Genomic DNA, 15,092 nt, shown 5'->3' with positions numbered 1-15,092 from the left:
AAAGCAAGGTTGGTCATGAGCCTCACTGAATCTGAAGATACTGGTCCAAACAGCGGCCCCCAGTGTGGCAAAGGGGGTGAAGTGGACCCCATCTGAAGCCATTCAGAGTGCTAAGTCTGCTCTTCATTTCCGGGATGTGGTTGGCCAAGTCCAACACGGGAGAGCCGGGCTTGGACTCGTCCCAAAAGCTCCTCAATGGCACAAGGCAACATCGGTGCAGAAGAGATGGCTCGTGGTGGAGGAGGTGAGAAGACGGGAGGAGGCAGAACGACATGCCAAGACCAAGCATGTCAATGGCCAAGCAGGGCCAATGGACTAACTGGGAGAGCCTGGAAAAGAGGAAACTCAGCTGGCATGACATCTGGCAAATGGAAGGATCTCGGCTAAGTTTTGTCATCAGAGCCACTTATGATGTTCTATCATCACCCCAGAACCTGAAGCAGTGGTTCGGAGAAGACCCCATTTACTCCTTTTGCCAAGCACATGCATCACTAAGGCACATTATAACAGGATGCACTATGAACCTCGGCCAAGTTCTCAGACAGCTGGCATCAATCCTGGAACAGTGGCGTAAGATCATAAATGTTTCCCCACAAACATCGGCAGGAAGTGTCCACTTCACAACATTTGTACCAGCAGGCCAACCTCTAGAGCACCAGATATCATCAAAGGATGCAAGCATTCTGCAGCCTGCTCGGGATTGGAAGTGGACTAAAAAAAAAAGCTTGTGCTTTCCCCCAGACATAGTGGGTACAACACTCCGGCCAGACATGGTCCTGTGATCCACAACAGCCAAGTTGGCATATGTTGTGGAATTGACAGTTCCATGGGAAGATGGTGTTGAAGAAGCTTATGAGAGGAAAAAGACCAAGTCTGAACTGGCTACTGAAGCTTCCCAGAATGGCTGGAAGACCAAGATTTTCCTTGGCGAAGTTGGATGCAGGGGACTTGTTGCTACATCTATGACCAGGCTATTAAAGAAAATGGGGGTGAGGGGTCGCTCCCTCCAACAAGCAATCAAATCATTATCAAATTCTGCAGAAAAAAGCAGTAATTGGCTTTAGATCAAATGGAGAGACAACAATTGGGGTGCAAGATGAAGACAGGCGGGTATGGAATTGAGGGGGATGTAACTGGGACGCCAGGTATCACCATTGAGCCATCTGGAGATGTTGTGGGCTTATCAATGAAACGTCAAAGAAGGAGGGTGCCCACCTGATGACCCCGATGACGAAACTACCCTACCTTTCACCACTCCAATCCCACTGCAAATAGCAAGAGTGCCGATTTATAACAGGGATTGAAACATCAAGTCCTATTAACTCTACTAATCAAGCGCACTGCCCGAGCAGAGCTCCAACATATCAGATAAATAAATAACGACAATGAAAACAGCAAAAACGGCAAGAAAAACGTCATCGTCAGAATGTGCAATATTGCATAGTATAGTGTTATAGCAGTACAAAACATTGGCTATAGTGGGTGTGTGTTCAGTGCAGAGTTCAAAGTGGTGATGGCCTTGGGGTAGAAACTGTTAATCTTGTGCTGTGTGATTTGATGGACCTGTAACGCTTTCCTGAGGGCAGAAGGGCAAACAAGTGATGTGCGTGATGAGATGAGTCCTTTAGGATGTGTGATGCCTTTCGCAGGCAACGAGAGCTATAGATCTCTTCCAGGGCAGGCAGGTGTGTGTTGGTGATCTTCTGGGCTGTGTTGATGATTCTCTGCAGATTCTTCTTATCAGCCGCAGAACTGTTGCCATACCACACCTGGATGCCATGTGTCAGGACACACTCTATGTAGCAATGGTGGAATGACACTAGCAGCTGTTGTGGCAGATTGACTTTCCCGAGTGATAACCATATAACCATATAACAATTACAGCACGGAAACAGGCCATCTCGGCCCTACAAGTCCATGCCGAACAAATTTTTTCCCCTTAGTCCCATCTGCCTGCATTCGTACCATAACCCTCCATTCCCTTCTCATCCATATGCCTATCCAATTTATTTTTAAATGATACTAATGAACCTGCCTCCACCACTTCCACTGGGAGCTCATTCCACACCGCCACCACTCTCTGCGTAAAGAAGTTCCCCCTCATATTACCCCTAAACTTCTGTCCCTTAATTCTGAAGTCATGTCCTCTTGTTTGAATCGTCCCTATTCTCAAAGGGAAAAGCTTGTCCACATCAACTCTGTCTATCCCTCTCATCATTTTAAAGACCTCTATCAGGTCCCCCCCTTAACCTTCTGCGCTCCAGAGAATAAAGACCTAACTTATTCAACCTTTCTCTGTAACTTAGTTGCTGAAAGCCTGGCAACATTCTAGTAAATCTCCTCTGTACTCTCTCTATTTTGTTGACATCCTTCCTATAATTGGGCGACCAAAATTGTACACCATACTCCAGATTTGGTCTCACCAATGCCTTGTACAATTTTAACATTACATCCCAGCTTCTATACTCAATGCAGGATCTTAGGAAGTAAAGTCGTTGTTGTGCCTTCTTTACCAGGGAGTTCATGTTAGTTTACCACTTGAGATCTGCTGAGATGTGGGTGTCCAGGAACCTGAAACTGGAGACTCTGTCCACTCTTTCTCCATTTATGTGCAGTGGGGGATGTCCCCCACATCATGCGTAGCTGCAGAAATTAGATCTTGAAGTTTAGAAGAATGAGAAATTGTCTAATTGAGGCATATAAGATCATTAGGAAATGCGACATAGTGGATGCCAGATGTTTTAACAATTATGAAAATCAAATGAGAGGTCATGGTTGCAAGATCAGGAGGCGGTCCCCTTAGAATTGAGGTTTGTCTCAACTTCTCATAATGGGTGGTGAATCTCTGGATTTCTCTACCCCAGAAGACCGTGGAGACTGGCTCTCTAGAGGTATTTGAAGTGGAGATTGAGACATGTCTGAAAGATCGTCAGATTGTGCAGGACTTGATAGTTGGAGGAAAGTAGCTTTTTCCTGAACCTAGTGGTATGGAACTGGAGGCATCTGTACCACCTGCGTAATGGTAGCACTGAGAAGTGGGCAGGGTGGGGATTCTTGCGGCAATGCTTTATGTGGCTGCTTTCAGTGGAGGGGAGGACTGTGCCTGTGGTGGACAGAGCTGAGTTCATCACTCTCTCTACCCTCTTGCATTCCTGTGTATTGGTATTGCCATGCAAGGACACAATGCTGTCAGGATATTTTCAACAATGCACCAGTTGATGTTCTATACGTATTTGGTGACATGCCTATTCTCTTTCATTTCATTGGGCGGCACAATAGCGCAGTGGTAGAGTTACTGCCTTGCACCATTCATTCCTGACTCCAGGTACTATCTGTATGTAGTTTGTGTGTTCTCCCTGTGATCGCGTGGGATTTTTCCCGGGCTCCAGTTTCCTCCCACAATCCAAAAATGTGCAAGTTTGTAGGTTAATTGGCTACATTTAGCTACAAGGGACAATAATGTGTAGGATAGAACTAATGTACGGGTGGTCACTGGTCAGCGTGGAAACGATGGGCCAAAGGGCCTGTTTCCACACAGTATTTCTGAAACTAAAAACTAAAACTAAAACCTCTTAGAAAGTAGAGGCATTGAAGCATCTTCTTCATGATTACATCTGTGTACCGGATCCAGGGCAGGTCATCCAAGATGTTGAGGAATTTGAAGCTGCTAACTCTCTCTGCTGCCAATCTATCAATGGAAACTGGCATAAAGCTTCCAGGAATCCCCTTTCTGAGTCCAGGATTAATTTTTTTGGTTTTGTTGGCATTAAGCAAGAGGATTTTGTTGTGGCCCACATAAGCAGGTGTTCTCTGTTTTGCCTGTAAGCTGACACATCGCCACATCCACGGCAACCCTTTTGGCCTTCGCATTAAACTTATTTGCCTTATTAGTAGGTCCTATCCCTCTCAGCCTTCCCTGCCTGTCTAAATGTCTCTTCAAAATAGTGTTTTTAGTTTAGTTTAGCGATCAAGCACGGAAACAGGCCCTTTAGCCCACCAAGTCCATGGCGACCAGTGATCCCCGCACATTAACACTATCCTACACACACTAGGGACAATTTGCACTTATACCAAGCCAATTTACCTACATATATATAAATCTTTGGAGTGTGAGAGGATACCGAAGATCTCAGAAAACCCACAAGGTCACGGGGAGAATGTACAAACTCCGTTCAGACAGCATCTATAGTCAGGATCGAACCCGGGTCTCTGGCACTGTAAAGCTGTGGTCATATAGTGGTCGTGTCTGATTTGACCATCTCTTTTGGCAGCGATTCCAGATATCAACCACTCTCCCTGTGAAAAAAACAACTTACCCCTTGAATCCCCTTTTCACTCTTTCCACTCTTCTTAAAGCTATGCCCTCTATCACGGGAAATAGATTCTGACTATTTACCCTATTCATGCCTCTCATAATATTATATGCAGTACCACTGCCCGGTCACACTACAGTATTTGTGAGAATATAGCAACACGTGGATAGAGTGGTTAAGAGGGCTTTTGGTATGCTTGCTTTCATTGATTAGGGCTTGAGTACAAGAGTCAGAATGGCATGATGCAGCTCTGTAATACTTTGGTAAGGGTGTATTTGGAGTATTGTGTACAGTTGGTGTTCTCTCATTGAAGGAAGGATCTTGAGGCTTTGACAAGGGTGCAGAAGACGCTTACTAGAATGCTGCCTGGATTAGAGGCATTAGTTACAGGGAGAGGTCCCATTTAAACTTGAATTGTTGACTTGGACAGACTTGGATTGGAGGTGGCTGGAACCCTTTGCCGGGGGTGGTAGTGGAGGTGGATACATTAAAGGCATTTAAGAGGCTGTTGGATAGGTACATGGTTATGCAGAGAATGGAGGAATATTGATATGACTGGGCCTTCTTCACCACCTTGTCCGCCTGACTTGCACCTTTCAGGGAACAAGTCAACTGTACTCTCAGACTTCTCTCTTCTACCTCTCCAGACATCTACCATTTATCGTGTATGTCCTGCACTGGTTTGACATACCAGAATGCATCACCATACACTTGTCAGAGCTAAATTTAATTTGCCATTCCTTGGCTCACCTTCCCAACTGATGTAGATACTGTTTTAAACTTTGATATTTTTCCTCACTCCTGAGCCACAATGTTAGTGTCACTTGTAAATTTACTAGCAATCTACATTGTCATCCATTTGGTTCATGTACTGTAAAGTTTATTCTTATCGCGTCCACACACAAGATCAGAAGTTGTTCAGCCAGAGCTGAACCCACTTCTCGGCATCTGCATACAATGGTGTCTGTCTTGCGCTTCTTGTGCTTCTTGTGCATGGTGGTGGAAAGATTGGTGGAAACACGGCCGCGACGTGAACGCTCTTTCCTTGACCCCATGTACTGTAGATAATGAACAACAATGAACTCAGCACTGACCTTTGTGGCAGTCCAATAAAAAACAACCTTCCTCAGCTACTCTTTAACTCCATCCAATTTTGAATCAATTTGGCCAGCTCATTTTGGATTCCATGCAACCTAACCTTCCAGAGTAGTTCACCATCTGTTGTCCATTGCATCACCATGCTGCCATTCATCTTCATTACCATCCTATCTACATGCGTTGCCACTTTCTGTGGACTTGAACCCCATGGTCCCTCTGTTCATCGACATTCCTTGGCTCCTTACCATTTACTGAACACTTCCAGTTAGCTCTGGTTGTTCCATTGAAATCCGCAAAAAAGACTTTTTTTAAGATCAGTGAGCTGGATAATAATGCTGAAAGGTTGAAAGCAGAATATGCCTTATATTCAGTGGGCCAAATTTCAGGCCAGATGCTCCTTTCAAGCAGTAATGAAAGTTCCTACAGAAGATCGGGGATAAAATTGCTTCTCTTGCACTGAGAGTCATAGAGTAACACAACATCGAAACAGCCCTTCGGCCAACCAATATGCCCCATCTACACTAGTACCACCTGCCTGTATATCCCTCTAAACCTATCCTATCCTGTCCAAATGTTTTTTAAATGTTGTGATAGTAGCTGCCTGGACTACCTCCTCCAGTGGTGTGTTCCTTATACCTAACACCATTTGTGTAAAAAAAAAAATTGCCCTTCTGTTAAATATTTCTCTCCTCACCTTAAACCTATGTCCTCTGGTCCTTGATTCCCCTACTCTGGGTAAAAGACACCATGCATTTACCCTATCATTCCTCTCATGATCTTATGCACCTCTACAAGATCACACCTCATGCTCCTGCTCTCCAACGAACAAAGTCCTAGCCTGCTCAACTTCTCCCTATAGCTCCGACCCTCTAGTCCTGGCAACATCCTCGTAAATCTTCTCTGCACCCTTTCCAGCAGTTCATCATTTTGCTATATTCCAGGGTTAATTTATTTTTTCTGAACAAAGTTCTCAATTATTTATTTGGGATAAGCTAAGAATTTAGTGAGTGGAATTAACTATATGTTTATTTCAACGAGCTGACCTTGGTGCAATATGCTAAATGACCACCGCTTCCTGTGCAGTTTGATCCATAATTCTATTATTTCTACCACCTGCTTTTTAAATAGCTTTTATTTATCTCATTGTCAGCAAGGTGTAATACATTGTTTTATTTATAGTGTGTTTAGTTGCTCCCAAAAACATTATGTGCCCAACACAGAAATACAACACCATTCAGTTTTCAATAGCAAACAGCATTCAAAATAAGATTATACAGGCTACAGTGAAGTGAAGCTCACTCCTCATTGCTCCCTGAGACATTCCCCATGGAAAGTGCAAAACAAAATTAGGGCCAGTGGGATAGGCCATTCAATGTTGCAGGAAAACACTTTTTGAACAAATGAATGGTTTAAGCTATAGGCTTAAAAACCTTATAGGAAGGAAATGCAGATGCAGGTTTACACTGAAGATAGACACAAATTGTTGGAGTAATGGGGCTGTCTCACTGTACGAGCTAATTCAAGAGCTCTCCTGAGTTAAAAAAAAAATCAAACTCGTGGTAAGCACGTAGAATGTACGTAGCGGGTACGTCGGAGCTGGGGACGTCTCTTTGCGGCTCGTAACGCTAACGGCAGGTACTTGGGAAACACGGTAAGCTCGTGAAGACTCGTGTTGAAAAATGTTGAAACATGTTGAAAAATGTCCACGAAAGCCCCGAGTACCTACGAGTGGCTATTACCGTAATTCTCTGAGTTCGAATCAGGGGAAACTCGGGAGAACTCTTGAATTAGCTCGTACAGTGGGACAGCCCCTTAACTCAGCAGGACAGGCAGCATCTCTGGATAGTAGGAACGGGTGACGTTTCGGGTCAAGACCCTTCTTCAGACCGAAGTCTTCATAGTCTGAAGATTGGCCTCAACCCGAAACATCACCCATTCCTTCTATCCCAAGATGCTTCCTGGCACGCTGAGTTACTCCAGCATTTTGTGTCTATCTTCGGCTTAAAAAACTTGATCTCAGTGATTACAGTTTACAGATAACAGTCTACTTGAGGGGCAAACTGTCACTGCTAAATGCATCATTCATTACTACTTGTTTCCTAGTTAGAGAGGGAGTGCGGTAGATCAGAGGTGAAGTACCCAGCTTCACCTTCATATTAAAGATTAATGACAACATTCGCTTATAAACCGAACAAATCACTCAAAATAGAGGTCTTAAATAAAATTGTTATTGCACTGCTCCCCAGCAACATTCATAACACAGCTAGATAACGATACAATAGAACTTTATTTATCCCCGGAGGGAAATTGATCTGTCAACAGTCATAAAACACACGATACATGAAACATACAATTAACGTGACAAGTGGAAAGGATTGGGATGTGCAAAGATTTGGGGTGGGGGGATGTGGGGAGGGTGTCAGTGAGTCAGTCCACCCCACGACAGAAGGGGGAGGAGTTGTATAGTTTGATAGCCACATGTAAGAAGGATCTCCTGTGGCGTTCTGTACTGCATCTTGGTGGAACCAGTCTGTTGCTGAAGGTACTCCTCAGGTTGACCAGTGGATCATGGACGGGGTGAGCTGCATTGTCGAAGATGCTCTGCAGTTTGAGGAGCATCCTCCCCTCCAAGACCACCTCCCATGAATCCAACTCCACCCTCAGGACGGAGCCAGCTTTCCTGATGAGTTTGTTAATCCTGCTGCTGCCTGCGGCCTTCAACCTGCTGCCCTAAAGTGAAAGATCACAATTCATACATTTTAGTTTGACAATACTGCAATTAATTATTAACTTTTAATTCAGGAACTTAGCCAATCCGAGAAGCCTAGGTTTTGGATTATTTTGCTGATCACAACTTTTGGAAAGCAAACGCCTATACTACCCCAATAGATGCTGTTTTACTAACCCAATCCCCAAGCAGATAAGTCACGAGGAGTGGATTCAAACAGTTTCATTGTAGGTTTATAATCCCTTCTCCAGGCTTCTGGTCTACCTTTAAATCAGATAAATCCTCCTATTAGTGATACTAGTGACCTTCCCAGTAACCACAGGCTGTCCCTGTACTTCCAAACCTTTGATGCCCAACCACTTCAAAAGTTCCCGATTTCTCAAACATCTCTCTCCAATCAATACGTATTTATCTTGGAGTAACGTTGTAGACATAGTCGATCAGCACAGGAAGAAGCCCTTTGGCCCACCATGTCCATGCAGGCCATCAGCTCATGTACACTCATTCTATTTACCAGTATGTGGTTCTGTGACCTTCTGTGCCTTGCCAATGCATGTGTTAATCTATGTTGGCTTCAGGAATGTACATGTGTTCCCAGATCAATGTGCTTGGAATATTGTGTACAGTGTTGGTGAGACTGCTATAGGAAAGATATCATTAAGTTGGAAAGAGTACAGAGAAGACTTACGAGAATGGTGGCAGTTTTGAAGGGTCAATTGATAGGAAGAGATTGGACAGGCTCGGTCTTTATTGCTTGGATGGTAAGAGGAGGAATGACCTTATAACGATGTATAAAATCATGAGGACATAGATAAAATGAAAGCGCACCGTCTTTTTCCCAGGATAGGTTCTTGTTTAGCAAGAGCCTCCAAAGTTATGTGGAGAAGGCAGGAGAATGGGGTTGAGAGGGGAAAATAAATCAGCCATGATTGAATGGTGGTATAAACTCGATGGACTGAATGGCCTAATTTTGTTTCTATATTTTATGATCTAAAGCTGAGGGCATAGAGGTTCAAGGCAAGGCGGATAGATTTATATGGGAACTGAGGGGCACTTTCTTCACACAGAAGATGGAATGCATATGGAATGAGCTGCCAGAGAAAATAGTTGAGGCGGGTACAATAACACATTTAAAAGATGTTTGAATAGATACATGGATAGAAAAGGCCCAAATGGATATGGGCCTAATGTGGACAAATGGGACTAGCATAGATAGCAGTCTTGGTTGGCGTAGATGAGTTGAGCTGATAGGCCCGTATCCATACTGTTTACTCCATGACACTTTATTCTAATCTTCCTTCAACAATCCCTTTTTCACTGTTGACAGTACCTGGCTCCCCTTTATAATGCTCTGCCTGTACCACTGGACATCTCACAAATGTTCCCAGACTTTAATCTGTAAGCCAGACTCTATTCATAACAATCCTCCACTCCCACCTGTATCCACCTATCACTTGCAAGACCTTGCCCCACCCATATCTATTTTCTCAACTTTCTCCCCCTCACCCTCCCCACTTCTGCAGAAGGGTCCTGACTCAAAACATTGCCTACCCATGTCTTCCAGAGATGCTGACTGGCCCATGGAGTTATCCTGACATGTTGTGTCTTTTTCTCTATGGATAACAAAGCATAAGAAGTAAAAGCACTGAATCTGTTGCCTATATTATTTGCACTTTCTGAATCACTTGGTATGGTGAAGAGCTTTTATTTTACTAGAGTCGGAGAATATGGAAATTTATATTTTGGCCCACCAAGTTCGTACCATCAACCACTGTACACTAATCCTACATTAATACCACTTTTATTCTCACCACGTTCTCAACAACATCACCCCCCTCCCCTCCAAACTTAAGGGCCTGTCCCACGAGTATGCAACTCCATGCAGCAAGCGCGACCTAACGTGGTCGCTTGAGCCGTACGGCCTCGCGGGGCCGGTCCCACTTCAATCGCCAGAGCCCTATGGAGTTGTGCGGAGCTGGTCCCGACATTGCGCGGGGCTCCGATAAACTAACCGTGTTCAAAAATTCTGCGCGGCAACAGCCTGCCGGCCCGCAGCCACCTCGACGCCGTACGCACCGCCTCGACGGGCGTGCGCAGCGTCTTGATGCAGTACGCAGCGTCTTGACACCGTATGTCACGCGCAAACATCCCGCGGATTTCGCTCGAACTTCACGTCACTTACTCGACCTCCGCGCGGCCCCTGCTTCCGGTTTGGTCGCGCTCACCGCATGCAGGCGCATGCTGGTGGGGCCGGCCCTGTACGGGGATCATTAGACCTCCGCGTGACCCCCGCTTCCGGTTTGGTCGCGCTTGCCGCATGCAGGTCGCATGCACGTGGGACAGGCCCTTTAGAGATTGCACCCACACAAAAGGGACAACTTACTGCGGCCAATTAACTCACCAATTCGCTTATCTTTGGGATGTGGAAAGAAACTGGAGCTCCCGAAGGAAACTCGGGCGAACACAGGGAGTACGTGCAAACTCCACACAGGATCGAACCGGGTCTCTTGCAATTCTATCATTATCTCACTCCACACCCTATTCTCTGATCACTGACCACCCCAGCCGGTCAATGCATTACATTCACACGAGGAACGATTATGCATTTTACATGATTTTGGTCATTGTGTGACTGTCACTCAGTCAGTTGTTCCCACTTGTTCATTCATGATTTTTCACATGTCGACAATGCTGCTTTAAAACAGCAATTGATGGCCCCCTAAATATTCCTCCTTTTCCTTTTCTTTTGGAGGGTACACCCTTGACTGAGGGGATGGAGTTGATGGCTCAATCTCAGGGCAATGTTGCATGCTTTTGGCGCACAGCATAATTAGTGAATATCAAATGAGAATTGTTGTACTTAATTCAGAGTGCTGTGTACTCTGTGTGCGCCCTGACAGATCAGTGCAGTGACTGAGTACTCAGCATTGTGTCACAGACTTATCAGGCAGACTTCGAGACAGCCTCTAAAACCAGGAGAACTGAAAAGAATGAAAAAAATTCTGGTAGGTCGGCGAGGGCAACTGTGTGACCTCGAGTGATTTAGAAGCCTTTACTTTTAATGAAATGGTTTCAATGACAGGACAGTAAAAGACTGTAATGGATTAGGCCACCTAATGTAATGAAATTACTCCCTCTGCCTTTAAAAAACTGCGCAATTAATATTTACGGAGAGCTGATAGGCTTCTGTGCTCACTGCGAGGTTTTTCATTCGGTGGAGGAGAAAGGCATCGTGGTGTGCCAGGCCAGAGGCAGCCTGGTGTTTCTACTGTCAGGCTCAGTGTTACCAGCGAAGGGTGCAGAGAATGTCCGAGACCCTTGCCTGCTGAGAAAGGTGGCTTTGTCTTTTTGCTGCCCCTCTGATGCGTTTCTTTGTTGTTTTTTTATTTGTTTAACAGGCAGCTGGACAACAACCACATAAGTTGTATCGAGGATGGAACCTTCAGAGCCTTGCGTGACTTGGAGATCCTGTAAGTGGACCTAGTCTCTCTCTTTTTTCCCCCTCCTCCTTACCCTGTGCCTGCAGTTTGTCTCTAACATTGTCATTCATTAACCCATTCCTAGTTGGGAGGTTGGCTGCATGTGCTGGAGCTGAACACAGTTGACCAGGCAGCAACCCACTACTGAGAGTGCGAACGTGACACTCTCCTCTCTCTTTACTTGCATTTAATAAATCGTCATGGCATGTAGCAATCCAGCAGAGAGATGGGTGCGAGATAATCCAACTCACAAAAGAAACATGTCTAGATAATTTGTCTAAATTTAATGTAATAAAAATGGGTTAAATTCGCAAGGTGCATGCAAGCTTAAAGATGCATGGGGAAAAAAGCCCCAAATTGTAGAATGAGAATGCAGATTGAAGAGAGCTTTTGGCAACTATGCAATTTGTTTTATTAATAATTACATTTTGTTTTATATGAATAAATCATTCCACATCCTGTTATAACTTGAGTGGAATTACATTGTTAATGATGTATTAATTATATATGGATGTGCCTTTTATATGTGGAAGAAGTGGGTCCAAGATTTGTTTCTTGAGCCATCAGGTGTGTAGTTCAGCAAATAGTTGCGTGTGTGTGTGTGTGTGTGTGTGTGTGTGTGTGTGTGTGTGTGTGTGTGTGTGTGTGTGTGTGTGTGTGTGTGTGTGTGTGTGTGTATGTGTGTGTGTGCATGAAATTGTGCGCGTGCGTGTGAGTGCACGTGTGTAGGTGTGAGGTAGGATTCGTTACTCTTGCGCAGTTGACGATTATATCTCTGTTACAACGGATTATATCTCTGTTATCAGCAATGTATATATATCTGTTATCAGCAGATACCCCTCTTGTAGTCTACTCACATGATCTTCAGGGAGGTTACTGGGATGCATTAAGTCAGGATTTTACATGTGGGTCACACGTTGGACAAAGTGGGGGCATTTGTACATTTATTACCTATGTTCGAAAAGATACAGGATTTTTTTATCGCCATGTTTGTGGACGGAAGTTCAGTGATGACCGATAATATTTTCGCCCAGCAAACAAGATATTGTAGCTGTAATGATAGCAAACATATGTTATGCAAAGCTTGATCAACATAGTGAGACATTCAGCTTGCAGTTCTACGAGTGGAACTTCAATGAACAAATTTTACTTGATAAAATATTATGCATTTCAACCATACCCTGATCTACATTCATTCTGTGTTTTGTTCTGTTGCAACACAGAACCTTTGTACTGTAGTCGGTACATAGAATAGGAATAACCAGGATTAGGTCATTCAATGTCATCCCAATAATCACCTGATTATAACCCTTAAAGTTGCATCCTCCCATTGAAATTGTCCAGTATTTCTGATACCTGCACTCTAAGTTATCCACGTCACAAAGATTCTCCAAAAATATAAGTTGAAATTGTTTCTGTATCATGAGCCATCAGATTTGCGAATCACTTTATCCCTAACCATTTTCTCCCAAAAAAATCAGTGCAATGTTTGCTATCTCTTATGGCTCTATGGAGAGTGCTACATAAATCTCTTATTGGTGCTTTGTTCAAGAAATCTGATTATCAGGGTAGCTGAATTGACTGTGTCTTTTTTCTTTCGGAATGAGAAGGTTAAGGGATGATGTTACAGATTTCCTCAAATTTTTCGAAGGTATTTGATAGGGTGCATTATGGAAAAAGTGTTTCCATTTCCATCTAGAAGTCATGAACATAAACCCGAGGAGGAATTCCGTTTTGTTTCATCCAGAGATTGGTTAGAATATGGAATTTGAAGGAGACAGAGTAGTTGCACCAAAGTTTAAGGAGCGCCGGATGGCACGTGGGAAAGAAATGAATGGAAGGTTATACGGAAAGGGTTGGATGAAGTTCAAGAGAAAGCTTGTGTGAAACATGGGCAATTTGGGTGAAATGTTCAAATTCTCCAAAGGAAAGGTGTATGTCATTTAGATCTTGTTTACAACATTAAAGCATTGATCATTTTTAAAACAGATTCACTTAAAGGTCTCTAATTTAGTTTGCCCAGCCCCATTTTGGAAGGATTTACTTTGTTGCCTCCAATTATTCTTTACAAATATTTTGTTCATTATGGTTCTCCCTCTCCAACTTTATCATGCCTCACCTTCGTGTAAATCTGCCTCTTCCACACAAGTAAAAAATCGGAGAGCTTAGCCCATCAAATCATGGGAGTATTGTCCAGTGTCTGTGCCTTGCAGATAGTCTTCACAATTACAAAGATACTCATTAAGCTGCAGGATATGTGCGTGATTCAGGTAGACTCTATAAGGGTGGGAGAGTCTTCCTGCTTTCTGGTATAAAATACCTCCGCATCAAAGTGGAGCACGCAACCTACATCATCTTAGTTTTCTGTGAAATAGTCATCCACCGGTGACCTAATTTACAAAGAAGGAAATCTCTCTGGAATGTCCTCCTCAAATTTTGGAAGTGACTTCACAAATATAATGATTAGCTGGTCAATTCTAAATGTTACGACGAAGCAAGGAAAACAAATCAGTCGAAACAAGTGGGTGAATTCTGAGATATTGACTCTATTCCTCCCCCCCATACCTTTGAAGCATTAAGAAAGCTTTGCATGGTAAGGAGGAAGGAAAGTTGAAAAGGAATGTGAGGCGTTGCCGAAGACACAGTTATGTCAACCTGACTTCGTCAGCTAGCACTGGAAAATAAATGCAGCTAATGGTTTGCTTAGGTATTGGCTGAGATAAATGCTCACTTAAGGAGATAAATGCAATCTATTCCTTAAAACCCATGGTGTTTATCTCAGGCAATCACCTGAGTAGGAGTAGCTATGAAATATACTTTGAGATATCAAATTATCAACACAACACCTCATGATGCTAAGCGCTTACTTTTAGTCTTGTTCTTTTCTTCCAGGTGCAGGCAGCAGAAGCTGTCATTTTTTCCTTATTTGTCTTCGATTAATAAACACGTGCATCATTTTTGCTAATGCTTTCATAAAGTATTGGTCACTTGGTCCATTTTATTTCTTGATAGAGAAGAAACGGTAAGAAACTATAAAACTCCACACTGCTGGTGAGGTGAACCTGATATCGAAAGCAGCGAATCTAAAATTTACTGTGGATGTTGTGACTAATACAGGAACAATGCAACACACATCGGTTTCAGGACTCACACAGAGGCAGGGAGCGTGGCTGGCTGCTTCCATCCACACCCACAGTATACTGATACCACTAAAACATCCCTTCCATTGGCCTAGTTGGGGGTGGGCTGCAAGGAAAGTATCTGTTCTTTGCAGCTTAATGTAATGGCATGCTTTGGCATGGGTGAGAGAAAATAAATAGGATTTAAGAAAAGCCAACAGCATCATCTGTGGATTTCATTCTTTCCTCTATTGCTGGTCGATAGGTGTGGCACATAGCTTTGGATATGGCTGCAGGAACTGCGGTATCTGCGTAATCCCGCTATTGTTTCCTCCTCCTTCTCGTTTAACGGCGG

The 15,092-nt window shown here is 43.8% G+C and overlaps 1 protein-coding gene across 2 annotated transcripts in view; it reads left to right on the top strand.

Annotated features, from left to right (window-relative positions):
* LOC129701451 (slit homolog 3 protein-like) overlaps positions 1-15,092 on the top strand; it is a 561,975-nt gene that overhangs the window by 343,096 nt on the left and 203,787 nt on the right. For both annotated transcript variants that reach the window (XM_055642634.1, XM_055642635.1), the window contains one exon: positions 11,538-11,609. In XM_055642634.1, coding sequence (XP_055498609.1) covers positions 11,538-11,609 — 72 coding nt within the window. The remainder of the gene's footprint in view (positions 1-11,537; positions 11,610-15,092) is intronic.

Source organism: Leucoraja erinacea, chromosome 11 (genome assembly GCF_028641065.1).
Source record: "Leucoraja erinacea ecotype New England chromosome 11, Leri_hhj_1, whole genome shotgun sequence".
NCBI classification, from domain to species: domain Eukaryota; kingdom Metazoa; phylum Chordata; class Chondrichthyes; order Rajiformes; family Rajidae; genus Leucoraja; species Leucoraja erinaceus.
Note: the sequence above shows the minus strand (reverse complement) of the source record. Positions and strands in the feature narration are given on the sequence as shown.